Genomic DNA, 23394 nt, shown 5'->3' on the forward strand with positions numbered 1-23394 from the left:
CACATGCAAATACACAGTGATCTCTCAGCATGACAGTTTAAATAGATGTTGAGCTCCAGTCTAACAAGTGCTCGATTGGTTTAACGCAGGAGAACAGCTGATAGATTCCCTAAAATGGCCATTAAAACTATGTAGGTTTTCGAAGAGTGATTTGCTTTGGCATTGATTTATTTCTTAATCAATAAATCATATGGATACATGGTGGTATTCTTCTACTCCAATTCTCCAGACTGGGCAATTACTCCAAACAATACACACGTTTCCCCCAACTGAAACAAAACAATTGATGCAATGTTGATCTACAAAAGATTGGAATAGAAGAACGATGAATGATGAATAATTTTGCACGAATACGTGAAATCAAACTGATCTATGAACTGTAACGATGTATTAAAAGTGCAGTATCGATTAACAAATGTTAGAAGTGCTTTAAAGTGAGAGAACTTGGGTATCTTCTTTACCATCTTCAATTTTTTTTTTTATCATTTAAGATATGTTAAATCTGTTTGCAAATTTAGACACAAAATCCCAACTGAAATAGGCATGTTAAGAAACAGCACATTGCCTATACAATACACAATGCTTTTGCTGTGGGCTTGTTCAATCAGTGCTCATATAAAACAGAGGGAAGAATAAAGCAATTATCTCAAAGTTGGAGCAATCAGCGTTGGGCTAAATCAATGGTTGTCCCACCAAAAGATAAACAAAAAGCCCCAAGACCAATAATGTGGAACTTCACTTAAAAATATATACTAAAGCATAGTACCATTCTGATATGAATCATAATGTACATTTAAAAAATATACATGAAAAAAACAGGAGTAAACCGATTTTTACTTCAAAGCACCCATGTATAAAATCACTAGTTCAAATGTACATTTTATTTCACAATTTGAAAAGACCAAATGGCACAAAAATGAACCACCCTCAGGGCTTTCAACAGATTAAATAATTCTACAGTATATGCATACCAATGTATTTATTTATATTTATGGATCCACTATCTTAACCCATCGGCTGAAGTGACACTGTCTTGCTCCTTTGCAGCTTTATCAGCTTCAAGCAATGCTTCAGCTTCAGCAAGTGTAATATTTAAATTTCTGTTCTGGTCTTCCAAAGAGCATCCCGCAAACAGGGGAAAGTATTTAGTACGGATACTTCTTTCCGCTATCAAAATAATAATTAGATATGCTTTAACATGGACTATAGTAGGAAGAATACAGTATTGGGGCGACTGGGAAGATCTCTGGGGATTAACTGACTGAGTGCATGTACCCCCACACCCTACAAAACACCTACTAAAAATCAATTACTACTTCTATTAACTCTAGACAGTGTTGGAAAGATCTTGTAGAGATACAAGTTTCAACTGTTTTACTGTATGTATCATGCCAGATTTTATTGTGCAATTATAGTACTTGCAAAAGAAGCTCAATCTTGTGAAAGTAAAAAAAATATATATGTATTTACCTTTACAGCATAGTTATTAAGAGGATCCTTGGCACAGGTTGCACAGTAATAAATAGCATCACCAGCATTGCAGCAGGGCTTGTTGCTCGTCAACTTAAAGAGTGACCAGTTGTTCTCATTAAAGCGAAATTCCTTCTTCTGGTCCCGCATGAAGTGGTCATCACATTTGTTCACCAAGCGGCGCATGGACTGTGCATAAAGGCCGCTAAGCTTGGCATACATCCCTTCCTTGCTGTCGATGTTGCTAAGCAAGTGGTGGAGCTGGAGGCTTGATCCAGAGGAGGTATGGCTGGACACGCTTAACTGTGAGGAAGACAGAACCTGGGATCCTCTGCTTTGAAGGCAGTTTCTGTTCTGGACCTCAGTTCTGTGCCTACTACCTCTGCAGCATTTCTCTAAGGACTCAGAGGAGGAAAACATAACTTGTTTGTCCCCTGGGCTTAAGGGATAGCCAACATGTGTAACTTCCTGCCCACAGACATTGCTTTCGGAGTTACTAAGATTTTGTCTGGGACTGCTTGGATTGACTCCCGTTCTCGCAGGGTAGGCCCGGCCCCAAGCAGAGTTGTCTGGTACAGAGGAAGCCCTGTTTATAGTCTTCTTTATTGGCAAGGGTGGGGGTTGTAGGAATCCATGTGGAGTCCCCACACTTGAGTCCATGGGGCATGAAACTTGGGGGAACAGCTTCTCATCACCCCCGTGAGAAAGAGTGGGTGAATTAACTGCCTCATAAGATTGACCTGCAAAAATAAAAAAAAGCCACATATATAAACATTTAATAACTGGTGTGTCCAAACAGTAATCTCACTGGCTCTAAGTGTAACCTGTCAAAATAAACAAGATAAAGAACCAACATTTTCTTTAGTATTGCAGATATGACATAATTAAAGGATAAATCACATCATAAAGCCTTCTATGCAGAACCCATTCTCCCCTGGAATAGGAGCTACAAAAGCCATGATAAGGCCACTAGGTTATGGGGCAATCAAACGGACAATACTAAGGGGAAAAAAAATTGTAAAAAATTGCAGAACGTGCTTAGAGGTGAAGATGCCAACATCGGTTAAACACATATATAGATATTTGGACAGAAGTCAGGATACGCTCCCTGGATATTTTAGGCCAAACCGCCCCCCCTCCCCCATCAAAAGCCGCCCACAGATTTGACCATTGTTAATAATCAATCAATAAATATATATATAAATATTTTTTTTTATATAGGCTTCAAGCAGGGGCTCTTCGGAGCTGAACTCCATTAATTTCAGCTCCCGGGGACCTCCTGCTTCCCGAGATACTTACCTCCATAGGGGGCAACGGTATCCCTCTGCAGTTTAGATGTTCCAGTCATGTGGGACAATAGAAAGCTGTGACAGAACATTTAAAATGCAGAGGTACCGGCAACCCTTACGGAGCTGTGCATCTCGGGAAGCAGGGGTTACCCAGAGCTGAAATGAATGGGGTTCAATTCCAGAGACTCCTTGCTTCAAACCTATTAAAATATATATTATATTATTTTATTACCTAGTCCAGGCGGGCGTTAGCCCTGTCTTTCCTATGTATATAAAGGCCAATATACGTAGGCAAGATAAACAGCCTGAAATAGATGATAAAATAGTAATTAAAATACATTACAGTACATATTAACCACTTAGTAGCCCACGGGCCACTTAATATAAAACAAAACTACACTACCTAACAACCCCCCCCCCCCGTCCACCTTACTCTTAGTAAAGCTTTGCCATGCACTAATAGCACTTATGCCCATTGAGAAGCATAAAAAAAAATACATTTAACAAATTAGACATATCAAATAATAACAATCAAATGCTAGCTTTTAAGCCATTCATTATGGCTACCTAAGCCCTCAACAGGGCCTAGATATCCACATTGCCAATCAATGAACAGCCTAAATAAATAAAAGCATTACTTACACTTGCTGGGATGAAGGCTTATCCTCCTCCTCTGGGCCACCAACAGATACATCCAATAAAGGGCAGAGGACTAACCATCAACAAAAAAAAAACAATCCTAGCCCGATGGCCAATAAAAATGAATCCCTCTCTGATGGCACAAAAACAAGCAGGAACAATAAATCCAATCTGGAAACAATGGATCCTCTGTTGATTGAAGAGCAGTCTCTGTTGAGTAGTTCTTTGTTGCTTCAAAGACGTCTTCTGGCTTTTCTTCTTCCAAATGTTGACTGGTCGTCTTCTTCCGGTCAAATGAGACATAATAGACCTTATGTAACGCCTGTGACATCACATTTGATCAGACACATGGTGATCTACTACTTTTTGCCATAAAATTACATCTCAGGCAAAAATGAAGCATCACGATACATCAATCAACCTGATTGGTTAATATACAAAGCGATTCCTTCCCTTCAAAGATGACCTCACACATGACCAAAAAAAGAAATGGAATCACATGGTATATCAGGTTGCTTGATGCATCATGTGATGCTTCATTTTTGCCGGAGATGTAATTTTCAGGCAAAAATTAGGGGTTCACTGATTAAATGTGATGTCACAGGCATTACATAATGCCTATTATGTCTCATTTGTCCGGAAGACGATGACGAGTCAACATTTGTAAGAAAAGAAGAAAAGCAAGAAGACATCTTTAAAGCAATAAAGAAGAACTAACTAATCACCAGAGACTGCTCTTCAAATCAACAGAGGAACCATTTCTTCCAGATTGGATTTATTGTGCCTGCTCGTTGTTTGTTTATTTTTGTGCCATCGGGCAGGGATTACATTTTTCGGATTTTAGTTTTTATTGACCATCGGGCTAGGATTGTTATTTTGTTGATGGTTAGGCAATGGCCCTTTACTGGATATATCTGTTGGTGCCCCTGAGGAGGATGTGTCTTCATCCCAGCAAGATTGAATAATACTTTTATTTACGTAGTGTGTTCATTGATTGCCAATATGGGTATCTAGATCCCTGTTGAGGGCTTTGGTAGCCACAGTGCCAATGGATAACAAAGGCTAGAGTTTGATTACGTTATTTTATTGTAAAGTCTATTTTCTTAAATGTATTTTTTAATGCTTCTCAATGGACAAAAAGAGCTATTGGGCACATTTGGCTAATTCGACTATTGCCCATTACTGTGGGGGAGGGGGAACTCTTGTTGGGGATTTATGTTTTCATTTATTGTAATGTATATTTTGTTAAATGTGCTTTTTAAGGCTTTTCTATGGGCAAAATCCCCATTAGCCACATTTAGCTAATAGGGCTATTGCCCATTACTGTTGTGGGGGTGGGTTGTTTTGTTGGGGGGTGGGAGGGGTTAACTTTTTGGTTACCACTGCGGTTAGTCACGCATTGCAGGGCAATGCTTTACTACCCACTAAGGCAGTCAAGGGGCTAGGTAGTGTAGTTTTATGTTTCTATTAACCCATTTCTAGCCTTTGTTTATCAGCTAGTGATGGAAACCCATGATGACTTGTTGACCCTTGGGCTACTAAGGGGTTAATATGTACTGTAATGCATTTTAATTACTATTTTAACATCTATTTCAGGATGTTTTAGCTTATCTTGACTATGTATATATAATGGCCAATATATTGGCCATTATTTAGGGCCGGCCTTACCTTTGGCGTGGCCCAAGGCGGCACGCTGGCAGCAGGGCCCCTCCTCCAGCAGCGTTATGATGTCACGGTGCAACGCTGCAGAAAGAAGGCCGCTCCGCATAAGGCAAGACCCCGTCTACGCATGCACACTCATCTCCCCCAGATACACACACACACACACACACACACTACTTTGGGGTAAGCAGTGGTGGGGTCCTGCGCCGCTTCGAGGACTCCCCGGCTCCCTCCTCCAGCTCTCCCATCAGGCGGAATTTGGATTCTTGCGCTGACAAGAGGGGGCGCAGGGCCCCCTAAATGCAAGGGACCCAAGGCAACAACCTTGCCCCAAGGCAGTCCCTGATCCCTGATTATATACATCGGAAAGATAGGGATAACGCCAGCCTGGACTAGGTGATATAAAAAAAATATCTTATATTATTTTAATGTTTGATGCAGGGGGTCTCTGGAGCTGAACCCCATTAATTTCAGCTCAGGGACCCCATGCTTCCTGAGATACATCCGTAGGGAGTGCCGGTATCTCTCTACAGTTCCTGGTCCTGGTCACGTGAGCCAATAGGAAGCTGTGACCGGGACATTTAAACTGTCGAGATACTGGCACCCTCTACGGATGTATGTATCTCAGGAGGCATTGGGTCCCGAGAGCTGAAATTAATGGTGAGAACCCCTGTTTAAACATATTTTTTTTTAAAACACACAACAGGAAAATTTTAAGCCGCAATTACGGATCGTCCTTATTTGTGACTGATCTGTGGAAATTCCCGGGCCAAAAGGAACCGGCTGATCAGAGGTGGGTCCAAATCTGCCAAAAAATTTGCCCATCTCTACTCATACAGTATTAGGTCTCTGAAGGGGATTGACAAGTTGTTTTACTTAAAGCAGCAAAGTTGTTCTCTAATTCTGCACCAAGGGTCTTCTTTTTCCTACTGAAAATCACGCTAATGGCTTTAAATAATTGTCCAAATAGAAAACCTGCAACATCATCGGTTATAGCCCCCCACTGGGGGGCCATTTAAATCCCCTTAAAAAAACAGGAACTAATACCGGTAACTTCACTCGTAAGAAAGATTTGGAGAAATCCCCTGCTCCAATAAAGGGGGACTAGTTAGAGGGATTGCTGCTTATTCAAACACTCTCAAAAGTTATGTTCCAGTATTAAACAGGAGAGAAAAAGAATGTGTTTTGTACTCAAAGCCGCAGCAAGAAACAGAAAATGGATTTGGAGTATATTAAAAAGCACCAAGGTGGCAGGTAACCTTTTCTTTAACTATTTAAAGAAAATAATAATAATTTATAGCATGAAATATCTTTTCGGTTTTCCACAGAAAATTCTAGCCCCAACAGCAATTTCCATGGACTGCACATGAAAATAATGTTTTCCCTAGGGGGTAGGCCAGTGATCATATCTTGATGGCAGAAGAATACCACAATGGTTAATGTGCAGTCGTCTGAGGGAAGTTACATACGGTGAGCTGGGCCCTTCAGAGGTAAACTCATTGTGGAGGCCCTGCAAAGAAATATGATATATTAATACTGCTCTACAATGGATAAAGTATTTGGCAGCTGAGAATATAATTATGATTAAAAAAATAAAATGTAAAAAGGCAAAAATAAAAAAAACAAAATGAACGATGTTGGTGTTAAACGTGAATGAATGTCTGTTGACACTGCACATAAAGGCTTTTCGGTACATTCTAATTTTCCGACCGGAAAAAGGAAAAACCCGTGCACCAGTCTGCTGTAACAACTTGCATGCATTATACAAGGATACATTAAATAGTATTTAGCAAACCGTGATAATACATTTTTTTTACTTTAATACCGTTAATGTATTGGAATCACATATAAAGATACCTACACACATTTGTATGTGTACAGTGTAAAATATTTAAGACTTTGTTAAGAATGGATCAAATGACAATCTTCTTGTCATTTTTTTTGTATAGTTCTTGCTGACCTGCACGGTTTACAATATGCCATGATTCATTGCTCCATTGAGTCATAAAAAACAGGCCCAGTAAATCGTAACTGTGTGATAACTGGTGAACCCGCTGGAAACAGATTGTGCCAGCACTGCAGTTAAACCATATGTTTGTGGTGTTCAGGTAGGGTGTGTATAATACCATTCCCAGGCTGCTTTGTGACTACAGCCACGTTGGAGACAGATTACAAATAGAGGTGGGGAGTGGCAGCTTGCTGAATGCTGATCTGGCAGCTTATATTATGTTAGGCACTCATTCTGTGCAGAGGGCAGGTGACGCAATAGCTTTAACTAAAGCTTAGTATATTTGTATCTCTTAGACACTAAAGTCCTTTGCTTAACAATGTTACGTTTTCAGCACACCCGTCTCTTGATATGAATACCGTATCCAGTTATATCCAACATTCTTTGTGAAACAAACAGAATGGGCTTAAAATATATCAAAAAAATTAAAAAGTAAGAAAGTGCCAAAAAGACCCAACAGGTAGCAGGTGTAGAGTGATTTGAAGGATATCTAAAAAGGTCAGTGAGCCAATCAGATTTTGTTTCCACTACTAAAATGTCACATTGTTACACAGAATCTAAGTGCTGAAAATAAACAGGAGAGCAATATTTGAGCCCAGATGTTTCCATATAGCAAGAGTCAAACGGGTATTTTACCAAGAGTATGAAAGGGGAAACAATTTGCAAGGTATGAAACTACAGTACAAATAAAAGTACTGGTGCAATATATCATAGTAAACTAGGTTCCTTTCCATAAAAGAGGAAGTATATCTACATATCTAGACTTGGTGCTCACAACATGAGCATGTTAAGGACGGTACACTATCAATTCTATTTACTGTAATATCACATTGATAATTTAGCAACAGAATGTCTAAGAATGTAGTCAGGGACGCCAACATGGGGGGGTCTGCCGGGTTGGCGTTCCGGGCCCAGTGGGCCCGGCCCCCCAGCATGGCCGTGCCCGTTAATGAAAAATAAAAATGCAGTGTGGCTGCGGGGCACCTTGGGCTAAGCTTCTGCCGCGCCGGCGTGAGAAGGATGCCCGGCGCTCGCATGAGCAGCCTCAGCGTGGGACAGACAGTTGCCTGCAGCGGGGCGGGGCCGGCAGTAACTGCTGTGACCTGCCATCGGGCGCCCCGCAGAACCGCCACCCACCGCAGCAATAGCCCTCTCGCAGCCACCCCCGCAACCACCGACCCCCACAGCCACGAGCCCCCTTCCCCCCCCGCAGCCACCGGCCCTATGCAGCCACCGCCACACCATCCCCCCCCGTAGCAACGGCTTCCCCCACAGCCACGAGCCCCCTTCCCCCCCGCAGCCACCGGCCCCTATGCAGCCACCGCCACACCACCCCCCCGTAGCAACGGCTTCCCCCACAGCCACTGGGCCTGACCTGAGGCCATCTCCATGGTTGGGGGGAGCCCTGCTCCTTTCATTTATCCTGGGTCCCATGATTTCTGTTGGCAGCCCTGGTTGTAGTATAAGACAATAGGAAATGGTTTGCTTCCAATTGTTACTACCTAACTTATTCCTATTCTTGGCCCAAAACTTTAGATCTTTTTACCTTGACAACCAAAACTAAAGCTGTGAATAATATAATTTGGGTCACGTAAAAGAACCTCGTCTTATCCCGCAGATCAAGCAAGCTGAAAAGTAAGTGAAAATGTTTTAAATGCCTATGAATGAAATCACAGCTTTGTTTTGGAACCATGGGATGCATAATGAAGAAATAGTTGATTTCCCAAAATTCCACGGTAGGAAGGCCTTCTGGTCTATGTGACCTCATTTTTCAGGTCCGATTGATTACTTTACCCCTCCCCCCTCGTCCGGCAGGCTGACGCTTTCTCCCTTACACTCTGTCAAAACCAAGTCACTAACTCTTAGGGTCCGCTCCTCTATTTAAATACCAATGCTTATAGATGCTGTCTTTTATTTGAGATCTATTTTTCAGGGTCTAGAGAGCAAAACATCAAGTGAACCATTTCAAAATGGACGTTTCATTTACCAGACAGAATATAAATATCAGTTTGCATGAATACATCAAGGTGCTTTGCATCAAAATGTGTTTCCTTAGCATCATTTGTTTAAGCAAATTGTATAAAAGAGGTTGGATAGTGTGGTATAGGTAGCTGGTGCAGAAGGAACTTGACATTTATTAAAAAAAGATTTTCCTCATTAAAATGACCAATTACTAGGTTTGAGCTACTGATAAATTATAGGCAACTCAATATTTAGTGTAAAAAGCACTATTTTATAGTTCCTTTAGCAGTCCCTCTATACACCTATGATGAATGCAATGATGAGGCATGACCAATGGTTAGTGAATAAAACCATGGTAACTTTTGACAATGCGATAGCTGATTTACTGTGTTGCAACAAAGTCTGCGGACTACAACCTATTGATCCTTAAGAAAATTAGATTATTCAGATGGTTGTAATACCCTTTTGTAGGATCATGTATATATTATACCGGAGTTTAAGAACTCATCTTTTTTAGATCTTGCATTAACTTTCCTATAAAAAGATGTTAACTGGCTATTCTATTCCTAACCAGGTGATTGTTCACGTGAGTGGAAACCACATGTAATATAATTACCTCCTTCGCTACAGGTTCGGGAATCCAGGCTATCTACGGAGCCGGTGCTGAAGCTGACATTGATATTCACGTTCGATTGGCTGACATTCATGGCCTTGAATGACTCTCCAAGACTCTCCACAGAGCCAAGGCTGAGATTCTCCAGCTCAGAGCTACTCTTGTTCATTTTAAGGAGATGCCTTGGGGGGAAAAAAACATGTAGTTGGTCAGTTAATTCTGTGCATCTTGCAGCCATTAAAAACATGTTCACCGTACATATATGCTACAGGAATTTCACATGGAAGCCTCCCCCTCTGGCTTTCAACAGCATGCACATGTAAAATAAAATGTTACCATACAGGGGAACTATCTTTGTGGTTATTATTGTGGTTTATGGAGAAGCAGACAAGGGTTCAAACACAAATGAACATGGTGGAACTGACAAGGTACTACGAGTCATAAGTCAAATCTCTTAATGCACCATACAATCCACTTATTTCAACGGGCCATAAGGTGCCTTATGACTTGGCAGCACTTAGCAAATCTGGGCTTGCGTCATACATAATGTAAGGAACATTTTTCCAATGTAAAGTGCTATTAGGGAGTACAAAAAGGCAGAGATTGGTTATACTGCATCAGTACAGAAAGCAGTGTGCTCATTCTCAATATCTGGATAATGGGGGGGGGATTTGTCACCCCAATCTAACACTTATAAGTCATTTGAAATCATGATGAAGTTATCATGTAAATATGGTGATATACATTTGGGGAGGGGTTTGAGTTCCTCTGGTTAATCCCTTTGATCTGATGTCACTGTGTTCAGCAAATGGTTGCAGAGCCAGAGCTCCCTTTATCCCCATCATTATTGGCTCTCTGAGAACAGGGTGGGATAAGAGTAAAGAAAACGGATGAATGACAAACACTTCCAAATTCAGAGGCCCCTATAAAAATGTAACTTAAGAATTTCCCCAAAACCTAAAGCAGCAAAATATTAGACGTTCCCCCCACTAATTCCAGAAGCACATACACTTATGACAAAACAAGAGACTGCATATAAAGAACGCAATTCTTTTACTACAATTATTACACGTTTTCAAGTGTACAAAACGACAGTAAACAGTACAGCTGGCCAACACTGTGCCACTGGGACCCAATGTTACATACAGTATATGTGGAAGACGAGTAGCTCTTTGGCTTTGCAGTGCTGGACATGGTTTGATACAGTGTCATGTGCAAGTCATTTTATATATCTAAGCCTACCCAATTCTATGTGCTGAACAGAGTGCATTTTCAAAAAATATATAAGAAAAAATAAAACCTATAAAAAAAACTTTCTCCAGTACTTTGGTTTATAATAGTCACGGTTTATTCTAGTATTTACTTTCCTATGGTTTGCCTTTCAAAATCACTACAGCTCAGCTGAATTTGGCCCCTGAATAGAATTCATTAGGAAACATTGCTATAGTCCTGTGCGGTTGATTTAGAGCTCTGTATTAGGTAACAATATTCATATGGATCAACAACACAAATAAAAAGGACAGAGACAAAAGAGAGAGCACAATACGTTCTATATCCTGCACCAAGCTAAAGCTGCGTTTGGCTTACAACGTACATATTTCTAGGCGATTAGACTTGGAGCCAGTACAGAACACAAAAGATAAAGGCTAGAATCTCTCAGAAAATATGTGGAAAAGCAACCTAGTTCTGGCATAAATCAACAAGAATGTTTCTGAAAGGAGATATTGTGGTGGTTAATGTTTGTTCTCCTTGGAACATTAGCAATCATTAACCTCTCTTCCCCTTGCTATATTTACATTTTCTTCAGTGGAATGCATAAAATTGCCGGTAAATTGGCCAGTGTTTTGTGGAGGTTGGTGCCGATGCTCTTTTCTTGTCTTCTCAGTGTATGCAACTTGAATTTTGGGCTGAGCAGTGGATGTCCTTTGTGAGTTCCACTGCTGAATAGAAGTCACAATACTTGAGAGGTCAGGGCTACGGGATGGAATGCGACTAGGCCGCACTCCAGGATTTTTTTTATCCTTTAAAGGCTGTGGGAATAGGTGGAAGGGATTTCAAGGGAGAGACACACAGAAGGCACCAGATCATTGTGTAAATCAATCACCGGATTCAAGGACACTACAAATTCTTAACATAGCTCACCCCCCTCTTATGTAGTACTGCTACTGAGAAATATAAAACAAATGCCATTTAAGGCTTTGAGGTCGTACATTAACAAAGCACAGCTTGGAACTTATAACGGGAACAGCTCGTGTTTAAACAATCTTCATTGACCGTACCAAGAAAATGCCACCACAACATAAACACAAGATGCATAACAAATCATACCATTGCCATGGCAGCCCCCATGATGTCTGTGGGTTGATGTCTCATATGCCTGAGCATTGTCACAGAGAAATGGGTGCTACCGTATAAAGCAAGAATATTGTACATAGTTTATCATGGAGAAGCGTACAGTATAGGCAATGTTACCCACTACAAAAGATCATACGACCATTTATAGTTGAAAAAGCAATAAATTAACTAAACACAAAAGAGTGGATGTTAAACCTCTCCTCATTTTGCACTTATATTTTATGGAGTAGGCAATATAAATTGCTTCCTTTGAGGGACTAGTTAAGAAAGTGTACCTCATTGAGGCGATTCCACAGTTGCATGGATTTGTGCTGAGATACAACACATTGCTTTGATAATCACAATAATGACCATACTTAAAGGTCCCGTAAAAATTATTTTAGTTTAATATTTCAGTTTGAAAACATCTAGAAGATATGACTGAAGTATTTCACTCACAAGAAGGAAAAAGCAAATGTCATTCCTAATGATAGAAAATTGAACCTGTAAGAGAGGTTGAATCTTTACAAATCATCAGGCCAGTCAGTGTTGTGAGAACAAGACTATAGTCTCATAGTCATGTGTTGATCTAATCTAACAGACAACCTTTTGTGTGTCCCGAGTCAATTATCCCATTTATCTTACGGCACAGGTCAGTGACAGGACCCATCAAGCTACACACTTGTATATGGCTGTGCAGCTTGAATGCCATCCTGCTGCACAATGCCTGCAAGGAATGTTGAGAAGATAGCTCCAAAGAAGTGGGTGATGATAATTGCTAGCAGGCAAGTCCCATAGATTAAGGTGAAATGAACTTTACATGTTGTTCGGTATTTCAGAGTTATTAGGCAGAGGCCTCTGGTATAAAGAAAAAAGGTGGAGTTATGATATGAATAAATTGTCATTACTATAAAATTCTGGTATAGCAGATGGGATTTGTTTATAATGATACCTAATTTGAACAGAGGTGCTCTCACCTTCCTTTTCTTAAAGGCCAAGTCTCTCTAACCAATATGTAGTATAGCTGCAATGACATTAAAGTACTCGGCTACTCAACCATTCTGTTACGGTTGTTTCCTAAATCGGTGCACAATATATGTTGGGAAGCTCAGCTTTTTAAAGAAAAATTATATGGAATATACAACATATACTATTGGTTTTTGTTAGGGCTACGGATGTGGTGAATAACATTATTCCCCCAGATAACGCAACTTAACCTAATATAACTCAGAGTATCACAGGGTGTGTACTGCGATACATTCGAACATATAGAAAGGCCCTTATTCAATATGCTGTTAAACCACTTCCCTGGTTTTAGTCTCATTCATTTGAATGAAGCCGATCTCTTCTCCAGCACTGGGAAGTGGTTTCACTGTATATTGAACACGGGCCACGGGGAGAAAGATGCAGCTCAATACATCTGTAGTTGGGTTACAGAGAATACAGCAATGATTTTAAAGCATTGATCAGATCACTCCAGTGATCAAGTCACAAAGTGGGTTATGCCAGTATTTTGGCATCTCTGGCAGTAAAGTATTCCTAGATTTTGCAATGGCTTTTGATACGGTTGACCATGTTATCTTGCTTAACAAACTCCAGAGCTCTGGAATAGGGAAGCATGCTTTAAACTGGTTTCAGTCCTACCTATCAGGTAGATCCCAACATGCGTCTCTCAGGCTCTAACTCCAACCCCCTGGATATCACCTGCAGTGTCCCGCAAGGCTCTGTTCTGGGGCCCCAACTCATCTCGGTGTTCATCAATGATCTTCCTACAGCTTGTAAGGGAGCCTCAATACACATGTATGCAGATGACACAGTCTTATATGCACACAGCCATAGCCTCTCAGACCTTGAACACATACTTCAATCTGTCTTTTTGAGACTTGAAAATTGGATTTCCCAAAACAAACTGTTTTTAAACACAGACAAGACTGTAACAATGGTATTTCGGACCAAGGCTACATTTTTAAAGCTTCCAATGACGGAGCTCCAAATCAGAACCAACACTAACTAACACACCCTAACTCCTGTTACTAGTTTTAAATACTTGGGCATGTGGTTTGACTCCCATTTAACATTTGGAATGCACATTGATACCCTGGCATCCACAATCTATGCCAAACTAGATGTACTTTATAGGAAAAAAATCCTTCCTAAGTCTGCTGGTCAGAAAGCATATCGCACAGCAGATGCCAATGCCAATTAATCGACTATGGGGACATAGAATACGACTCGGCACCCCAAACCCACCTTGGAAAACTTGACACCCTCTACAATTCAATATGCCGTTTTGTTCTCCAATGCAACTACAACACACATCACTGCGAAATGCTCAAAGAACTAGATTGGTCTTGAGTCTAGGCGCAAAGTTCATCTTTCCTTTCTTGCATTCAAATACTTTCTGGGCAAGCTACCCATCTATCTGAACAAGCGCCTCTCCCTACCACATGCAGCACTTATCATCTGAGATCAGACTCCAAAAGACTGTTCATGGCCCCAAGGTTCAGCAAAGTATCCGGCCGTTCCTCTTTCTCTTACCATGTACCCCACAACTGGAAAACCTACCGGAGACTCTCACAGCCACCACCAGTCTCAGTTCTTTCAAAACTAAAGCTGTCTCACATTTTAACCTGGTCTGTAACTGCTACATACGTCTATAATATATATTATCTTTAACTGTGCATGCAATGTCTTGTATATAATATATACCCTGTTCATTTTTGTAACTGTATTTGTAACCATGTATTATTTGTCATCTTAACTCTATGCCCAGGACATACTTGAAAACGAGCGGTAACTCTCAATGTATTACTTCCTGGTAAAACATTTTTTAAATAAATAATCTTCTCTCACTCCCCCCTCCCTTTATCCTCTCACCCCCCTTCCCTTCATCCTCTCTAAACCCCCTCCCTTCATCCTCTCACCCCCCCCTCCCTTCATCCTCTCACCCCCCTCCCTTCATCTTCTCTCACCCCCCCCCTCCCTTCATCTTCTCTCACCCTCCCTCCCTTCATCCTCTCACATTTTAATCTGGTCTGTAACTGTTACATACGCCTACAATATATAGTATGTTTAACTGTGCATGCAATGTCTTGTATATAATGTATACCCTGTTCATTTATGTAACTGTATTTGTAACCATGTATTATTTGTCATTTTAACTCTATGCCCAGGACATACTTGAAAACGAGAGGTAATTCTAAATGTATTACTTCCTGGTTAAACATTTCATAAATAAAGGGTTAAAGACTACTTTGGCTTCTTGTGCCTCCTTCAAAGGAAGGGGATTGCACCAATAACCGTCTCTGAAAAAAAAAAAGTCTATACATCTCTATTTCTCCAAGCAGGCTATAGGTGGTAAGGAGTCGAGATAAAAGGGAAAAGGTGTTTTACAACCGTGTCCTTTGTGTTTCGCTAGCTTGAAAACGCCTATGTATTTCTGTTACATAGCTTTAGAACCAGACTCATATGTAACAAAAGTAGTGGGATATTGCAGGGGCTTATATTTTCACCCTGTAGATATATTTGCATCAGATCTCTTCCCCATCTTTTTTTCTATATACTGTGAAGATACCTCCCTCGTGCTCAAAAACATATGATTCCTATTTATTTGAGTGTATCTAAAACGCGTCTCCAGCCTAGTAAAACAGACTACACAGCATATTGATCAGGAGTCAAAGTGATTTGCTTGCCCAAATTTCACTCTGATTAATAGGCAGGTATACAATTTTATGTATTTATAAAATGTTTTACCTCTCATTTTCAAGTATGTCCTGGGCACAGTTATAATAATAAATGGTAACATTAAATATAATGTATAACCCTGTTCATATTTAAAGACATTGCATGCACAGTTAGATATAATATATATTATAGGCGTGTGTAACAGTTACAGACCAGATTAAAATGTGAGACAGCTTTAGCTTTGAAAGAACTTAGACTGGTGGCGGATGAGAGTCTTAGGTACAGATGCAGCGGCCGTTATTCGAACGAATCACGGAGCCATTTTTGTGTGCGCTGCTGTATTCCACGCGGCATTAACGCCGCCAATCGCCCCAGGCACACGTGTTTATCGCGGTTGCTTTGTTTGAATTGCATGGATTCTGTTTCGTATCCATGGCAGTAATGAATGAATTGTAATGTGCTACTGTGTCAATTTCAGTGTTTAACACTAAAATGCCATTTTCTGCATTCGCGTCTTAAAGGTGGGAAGGGGCGGGAAGGTTGGAAGAAATCACGCGCCATGACATGGGTATTCCGAGGTATACAACGCGTGAATGTTCGAATAACGGCCGCTGCATCTGTAGATCTTTCCAGTTGTGGGGTGCACGGTAAGAGAAGAAGGAGCGGTCAGATTCTTTGTTGAACCTTGGAACCATGAGCAGACTTTTGAAGTCAGATCTCAGGTGATGTCACCAGCAGTTTTTTTTTTTTAACAGCGATCACAATGTTCCTGTGTTACAGCCTAGTTAATGTACAAACCATTAACTAGCATGGTAATAAATACTACAGTAGAGATACTAATTTGAGAGCCATAGTGCAAAAGTAATGTCAAACACACACAGCCCCAGCAATATCAGAACCTAATCCCACCACACCATATATATTTGTGTCAAAAGGAGTGCTACTTGGTTTGTGAGCATGTACGCAACAAAACAAAAAAGGTCCAACTACATTTTAGTTTAAGGACCTGTAAAAAAGGCATAGCTTGGTGTGGTCACAGACTAAAAATGCTTTGACCGAAGAATTCTACTAAATTACCATTACTTACAGCAGCGATGCGCAAAGTGGGGGGCGCGAGATTTTCAGGGGTGGGGTGGCACGGTTGTTACCGAGGCCCCACACCCTTCCCCCAGGCAGAGAGGGGGCATTTAAATTAAATGGCGGGGGAGACACGAGGCCTCTGTAAATCTGTTTTACCTGGTCTGAGCTGCCTCTTTGGCAACACGTCGCCATAACGCAACATCAAATGACGCCGTGGTGTCAAATGGCAACGCGACGTCACGTGACGTCAGATGACGCCGCAAGCTCAGAGCCGGTAAATGAAGGGGGGCAGAAGCAGGGGGGAGAGCTGACAAGGGGGGCGCTAACAGAAAAGTTTGCGCACCCCTGGCACAGTATGAGGGGGGACATAAGTATTTAACTGTATAATGTGTCATATTGGATGTAGCTCTGGGGCCTTTTATCTTTTGTTATATACTTTAGGTCACAAACCCAGTATCACTCCTCATTGCATAAATATATATGACGTGGTGTGTCTGGGTTGAGAGCCTGCAGGGGTTGTGTGTGTGTTTGTAGGTTTCAATTGGAGAACAATTGTTTGTAGGTTTCAATTGGTGAACAATTGGTTGGAGGCTTTTGACCTCTCCTCCCTGGTTTTAATCTCACCCACCCTACTTTAAATAGCAGCTCTTGTTATGCACCTATGAATGACCAGTCTATTAAGACATTTCTCCCTCCATTAGAGCAGTTAAGAAAGCATTTGCATGTAGTTTTAGGACCTGTAATGGGTGTACTGTGGTGTGGTTACAGGCTTAAAAAACTTTGGCTAAAGAATTTGACTAAATGACCCTCACTTATGAGAAGAGAGACATAAGTATTTAAACTATATCATTTGTCATATTAGATGTAGCACTGGGGCTTTTTGTCTTTTGTCAAAAGACATGTCAAGTACAAGGACTAGGTAACGATGCCTAGTCAGCCCAACCAGCTCTACTACATGAAATATGTTTGGAATGGAAATCCTTTTTGTGCACGAGTGCACAATAATCTGTATATTGGTCTATGGTCTGCCGATGGGCCACACCTTTTTCTTTAATGGATATTACATGCATATTCGCCGAGTCAATATGTTTAATCCTTTAAACTAAAAAACGGTAATAAACTAAAATCTGTTAATTTGTCCCACCATTATTTGGTTAGAAAGAGGAAACAAGTACAGTATATTCTGTAGCCATCTGCCTAAAATAGATCCACAGTGAAAGCTCAACAATCTCATGGTTGGTAAAAAGTTGTAACTTTCATTAGACTAGTGTGTACAGTGAGATATAACACCTTCTTAGAACCCCAGCCTAAAAACATGAATTAGCTGTAAAAAGTATAATAAGAGACAATGTCATAGTATAGGTCACATCTCCAGGATAAAAAGGTGAACAAGTTGCCGCTGACCACATCCATCTGCCTTCTACTTTGTGATTACAAATCCTATTCCGAAGAATGGTTTGTATGACGTAAGTCCAATTAGCATTATTCTGCTTAAAAAGCATGCAAATATGAAAAGTTTAGTTTTACAAAAAGGCGCTGTTCTTTAAGACTAAGGGGATGATACAGGGAGTGTGCTTAGCTATTTTTCACCCATTTAATGACTTCTGTGAAAATTCTGCCCATCACACTGACTAAAACGGTATAACATCAGCCTGACACTTCTAATGTTTTAAAGTTTGAAGCATCTCAAGACATGATCTGAAACAGTCTCAAACTGATGAATACAAACATTAGCATAGATAATGCCAATTTAAAAGAAGGTAATTGAACATGCAAGTACAATACTTACTAAAAAAAAAGGCATGTCAGGGCAAGTCTCACAGTAGATTGTGCATGGTATTTCCTTTTATATTTCCATGAAACATACAGTACTTAATTATTGTTCCCGTCACTAGGTAATAGAGGATGATTTATAAACTTTTTATTATAGCATTGGGTCAACAAAGCTGTTAGAAATGCCCCCTTATATTCCATAAAGCTGGTACAGAACTAACATTATTTGCAGTTGACAAGATGTACTCAAACTTAGAACAACACAATCCCGAAATCGGTTGGTAATGAGCACATACCTCGATTGTTTCTTGGGTGGGGGAGGTGGGGGGTGGCTGGAATCCTCTATTGCACTGCTTACTTTAGCAAGTTCAACAGGACAAGAGGCGGATTTACTCATGCCTTGTCTGCTTTTGGGCTTTTCCAAGTTGGTTCTGTCATCATAATTACAACTAGCACTGCTGGAAGCAACAAGCTGTCCACTGCCCAAAGCACTTGTCCTTGATTGCTGAGAGAGAGAGGCCTCCTCCTCCTCTTCCTCGTCAATCCTGCACTGTCTACTCCATGATGCCTGGTACAACTTTTGCCTTCGGTCCCCAGATAAAGAAGGCAGACACCGGTCATTTACCTCCATTGTTTCCTTCTTATGAGAAGGTGAGCATATCATGCCAGCATTGTGTGTTGGTGGTGATAGTCTTTTACTAGTAGATGATTTGGTCATCTTGGGCGGTACAACAGCACTGTTATTACCATGGCATTTATTTGATAGATGCACAAGGCTCTTTTGGCTCACTTCAGCAGATTTAATTTCTTGTTTCCCTTGGCTTTGCTCACCCCAGTGAAAAGATGGCGACAGACTTGCACGGTCATTAGTAGATGATGGACTGTTGCTTGTCCACTGAACCCCAACTGCAGAGTCTGGACTGCTGAGATAAATTGTTCTGTTGTCTTCTTCTGTGTGGGCTGCCATGACCGTTATTTTTGCGGTCACCAGTGTTGTGGAATCGTGGAACACAGTTTTGTGCAAAGACTGTAGTTTCTCCTCACTGGCGTCAGCAGCCTGTTTTTTACAGCTTCCATCTATTTGCCCATCAGTCTTTGTACCTACCCCTACCCTACCTAAAACACCTTTCCTTTTAGTGCTTTCTGCATAAATAGGCTCACTGTGGCTTTCTTCAGCCTGAAGCTGTAGATGTGGCTCGGGGAATGTAAAATGCTGAGGGCTTGTTGCCAGGCCTTTTTTGTAGTTCTTAAGTGGATGAAACTCACTAATCTGAGAATCTGAGTTAGTGGGTGATGCGAAAGGGTTGTCTTTCATTCGGTCATATGAAAAAGTGTCTGACAAGGTATCAGATTTAGAGTGAAGCGATACTTTGATTTTGCTGAAGTACAGGTTCTTACTGCAACCCCATTCAGAGCTTTTTAACCCGTTTTTGGCAGGTCTTCCTTGCATTGGGTTGTCCAGGTTACACAATCCTGTATCTGGAATCCCAGTGCCCTGACGCACCGTATTGTCCCTTGATTGCAATGTTCCAGGAGGAGCTGGCTTATCTTTACATGAGTGTGTGATATGACGATAAGTCTCTTTGTTACCATGGGTTCCAGAGGAGTAACCACTTCTACTCTTTAAAGAAAGTAATGCAGCTTCTTCCTGAATGCAGTTTAATTTCTTGATATCGCCATCATCATTAGGTGTAGTTACCCGAGTAGATTCCTCATAAGAGGTAGGTAGCTTTTCCTTAAGAAATGTGGCTTTGTCAGCTGGACCACCAAGGTGACTCACGTAAGTCAGGTTGTGTACAGCATTAATCCCCATGTTCTTGTCACGGCTTTGTAGTCCATTTAAGACACATTGTGAAGTAGTGTCACTAGCACAGTTGTAATTATGACCGAAGGGCTTCTTAAAGTTGTCCAGGGTAACCCTGGAAATGTCCTCAGGTTTCAAAGTTGAATTGCTTGTTGAATACATTTTCCAGCTAACCTAAGGGAGCAGGAGAAGAAAGAAGAAAAATTAGCATTTTCTATGAAAACACACCAGATTCTAAATACTATGTTCTCTCTACGTAAAATGTATGGTATATACCATATGGTGTTTGAGGCAAAGGGATACTACTGTTACAGACTTATGTTCTGAAGATGCTATTGTTTTATGGAGTTGATTGTGCATTATAAAAAGTAAGCTCTTTAAAAAAGTACTGTAGTTTCTACACCGTTACATAAATATTGCCGTATTTTAATAAGTTACCCAATATGTACCCTCAGTTACTTTCCCCACAACCCTTAGAGATACATTTACAAAAACTAAACTTTGACAAGTGTCTGGATTAACTGTGCCCATTTCAAATCTGTTTTCGAACAAATATATTAGTTGCAGACAAGGTTGTTCTCTATTGACCTTTCCTTGACATGACTTTTGATATTTGACAAGATATTTATTGCACTATTTTTCTGTGGGGGTAGGGCAGCCAAAGTAGCGCTCTACGATGTTTACCAGGTCACTGCTGCAAAGAGGTTAGTCTCACAATGATCATATGGATTATTATAAGTTTTAGCCTTTTGTTATTGTTCCAAGTCTCTAAAGTGTGTTTCTTTTCCCATAAACAACTTCCTCAAAATGCAGGTCTCCTGTAGGACAGAGGTACAAAGTAGAGCTCTACTCCTCACAAGTTCACAATGCAATTCTTCATGTATTGCAAAGGCCAAGAACAGAGGAGAAACAATATTTCCGGTCCTATATGGAACTTTCATTAGGTGATGAAAAATCCATATGGGACCTGAAACGTTGTTTCTCCTCTGTTCTTGGCTGTTACGATAAATGAAGAATTGCATTGTGAACTTGTGAGGAGTAGAGCTCTACTTTGTACCTCTGTCCTACAGGAGACCAGCATTTTGAGGAATTTGTTTGTCTATGTTATGTTGGCTGCACAAGCAGGATTCTCCTCGCCTGAAACGATTTCCCTGCACTTTGGACCTTTTCCTATCATGCCATGGCACGATGGTTAGGGGGGGGGGGGGGGGGGGGGAGAAAGGGAGATTGTAGAGAAAGTAGGTTTTGCATAGCAGGATTGAAAGATATCCTATTATTTGGTTGGAAAGATGGCATGTCATTCGTATTCATAGACTCCCTCACTATCTTAATTCTACTAACCATGACCACATTGAGTAATCGAGTGAACAGCCCTTTCCACAAAGTAATGGTTAATGTGGTAAAGTGAACAACAAGGCAATAGCGCCCATTACATAAATAAAAACTTGTAAAGGGCTCCAACACCAGCACAGGCTTGTGTGGAGGCTATTCATCTGCAGAATAGATGCAGCTTGCAAGAGATCTATAGTGTGGTTCGAGTCAGAACACTGCAGAGATGTCACAGCTTAACCTCACACAAACACACTGAAGCCCTTATTCAATATGCTGTGAAGCTACTGTACATTGCTGCAGAAGATTTTAGTCCCATTCATATGAATGGACCTGAAACGTTCTCCAGCACTGGGAAGTGGCTTCACGGCATATTGAATAGGGGCACAGTCACACTCCAAGGACAGACTTTTTAAAAAAAACTTCTTATTCCTTGCCTCAAAAATGAATACACTTATAAGAACAGTACTTTCTAACTACAGAACATAAAATTAGCTGGGAAAAAAGCCAGATCGGAGGTACTGCATTAAAGACTCAATTTATATAGTTTATTACAAACTCTAAAAAGTTATATACATGAATGTGTTTTTGTAGAAATAACCAAACATGAATAGACTGTCTCCTGTCTCCTTTTGGTTGGGCCTTTCTGAAATAAAAGGATTTATAGCTCCATCAAAAATCTATTATTCCATCTATGATAAACTCATGTTTTCCCCTTAAAAACTAACCACAACCTGCAAGCTACATTTCCCCAGGGCTTATACAGCAACAAGAACCTTAAACTACTGCCTCTTTAAAATAAGTGAACTGCAGTAGGTTAGATAGAGTTGGGAGTGCTTTTTTGGAGTTTTGTTTTCCAAGTGTATTTGAAGAGAAAAATGATGAGCAACAAAAACATGAGGGAGTCAAGGAGAACCTGGAACTAAGGCAAAAAGGGAGAGAAAGGACACCGGAAGTGTAGTGAAATCTCCAGGGTCCCATGTGGGGAAAAAAAAGCTCTCTTCAATTCCCAGATGTAGTATAGCTTTGTTCTACAGATATAGTCAATGTTATTACTCCCACCGGTGTGCTGCAGCAGGGCATACACCATGCACCAGTGGGAAGAGCAGCCATTGTTTAGAATTAGCCGAAAATGAAAAAGGGATAGGGCTAACCTTACTTCTCTTGCATGAGAGCGCGCCAGCAGGTGCAAGATCATTGGTTAGATCTGTATACTTGATGGTGAAGTTATTTCAAACTAAGTATTTACTTCTATGCAGATGCCTCAGCTCCAGCACAGAAAGTGCTAGGACACTTTGCATTCTTTAATTAGCCGAGCAGTGATAACTTACCTGAGAGAGGGTCTCGGTGCTGTTCAGCTCTGCCCACACCTCAGCGGTATCAGAGGTAATCATGGTTGGCTTTACTGCTATGGTGGGCTTGGAATACAGAGCAGCAATTACACAGTCATCATCCTGGTGCGTGTTCTCGGACTTGATCCTAATCCCATTAAGGCTGTGCAACACTGGCAAATTGCCAGCTCTCACATCGGAGGGGGATTGAGGCTGCCGGTGGGCACTTCTTGGGTAGAAGCAGTTCTTGCAAGATCCGGGCTTCCAAATTTGTTCAACGAAGTTGCTGCACGCAGACATTTTGAAGCCCTCACTGTTTAGTGGGTTGGCTTTGTGCATCCTATGCCTGGAATTGTCGCTCTCATCTTGCGCCCTGCTCCGTGCAGAATGGATGGAAGCTTTTTTGGACAGACCTA

General features: G+C 40.9%; 1 protein-coding gene and 1 long non-coding RNA gene across 2 annotated transcripts in view; one reads left to right on the forward strand and one right to left on the reverse strand.

Moving 5' to 3' along the window:
- Nucleotides 1-23394, reverse strand: part of PRAG1 (PEAK1 related, kinase-activating pseudokinase 1) — a 36177-nt gene that overhangs the window by 5265 nt on the left and 7518 nt on the right. Inside the window, exons 2-5 of the mRNA XM_075607506.1 lie at nt 22979-23391; nt 18811-20492; nt 9647-9825; nt 1471-2210 (exon numbers count right to left, since the gene is read on the reverse strand). Of these exons, the coding sequence (XP_075463621.1) occupies nt 1471-2210; nt 9647-9825; nt 18811-20492; nt 22979-23317 (2940 nt within the window). The 5' untranslated portion in view covers nt 23318-23391. The remainder of the gene's footprint in view (nt 1-1470; nt 2211-9646; nt 9826-18810; nt 20493-22978; nt 23392-23394) is intronic.
- LOC142498889 (uncharacterized) lies at nt 7005-9983 on the forward strand. Its single transcript, XR_012802575.1, has 3 exons — nt 7005-7168; nt 8605-8703; nt 9661-9983. It is a non-coding gene; the product is annotated as an uncharacterized LOC142498889 (long non-coding RNA).

This window comes from Ascaphus truei, chromosome 1 (genome assembly GCF_040206685.1).
Source record: "Ascaphus truei isolate aAscTru1 chromosome 1, aAscTru1.hap1, whole genome shotgun sequence".
In the NCBI taxonomy this organism is placed as follows: Eukaryota; Metazoa; Chordata; class Amphibia; order Anura; family Ascaphidae; genus Ascaphus; species Ascaphus truei.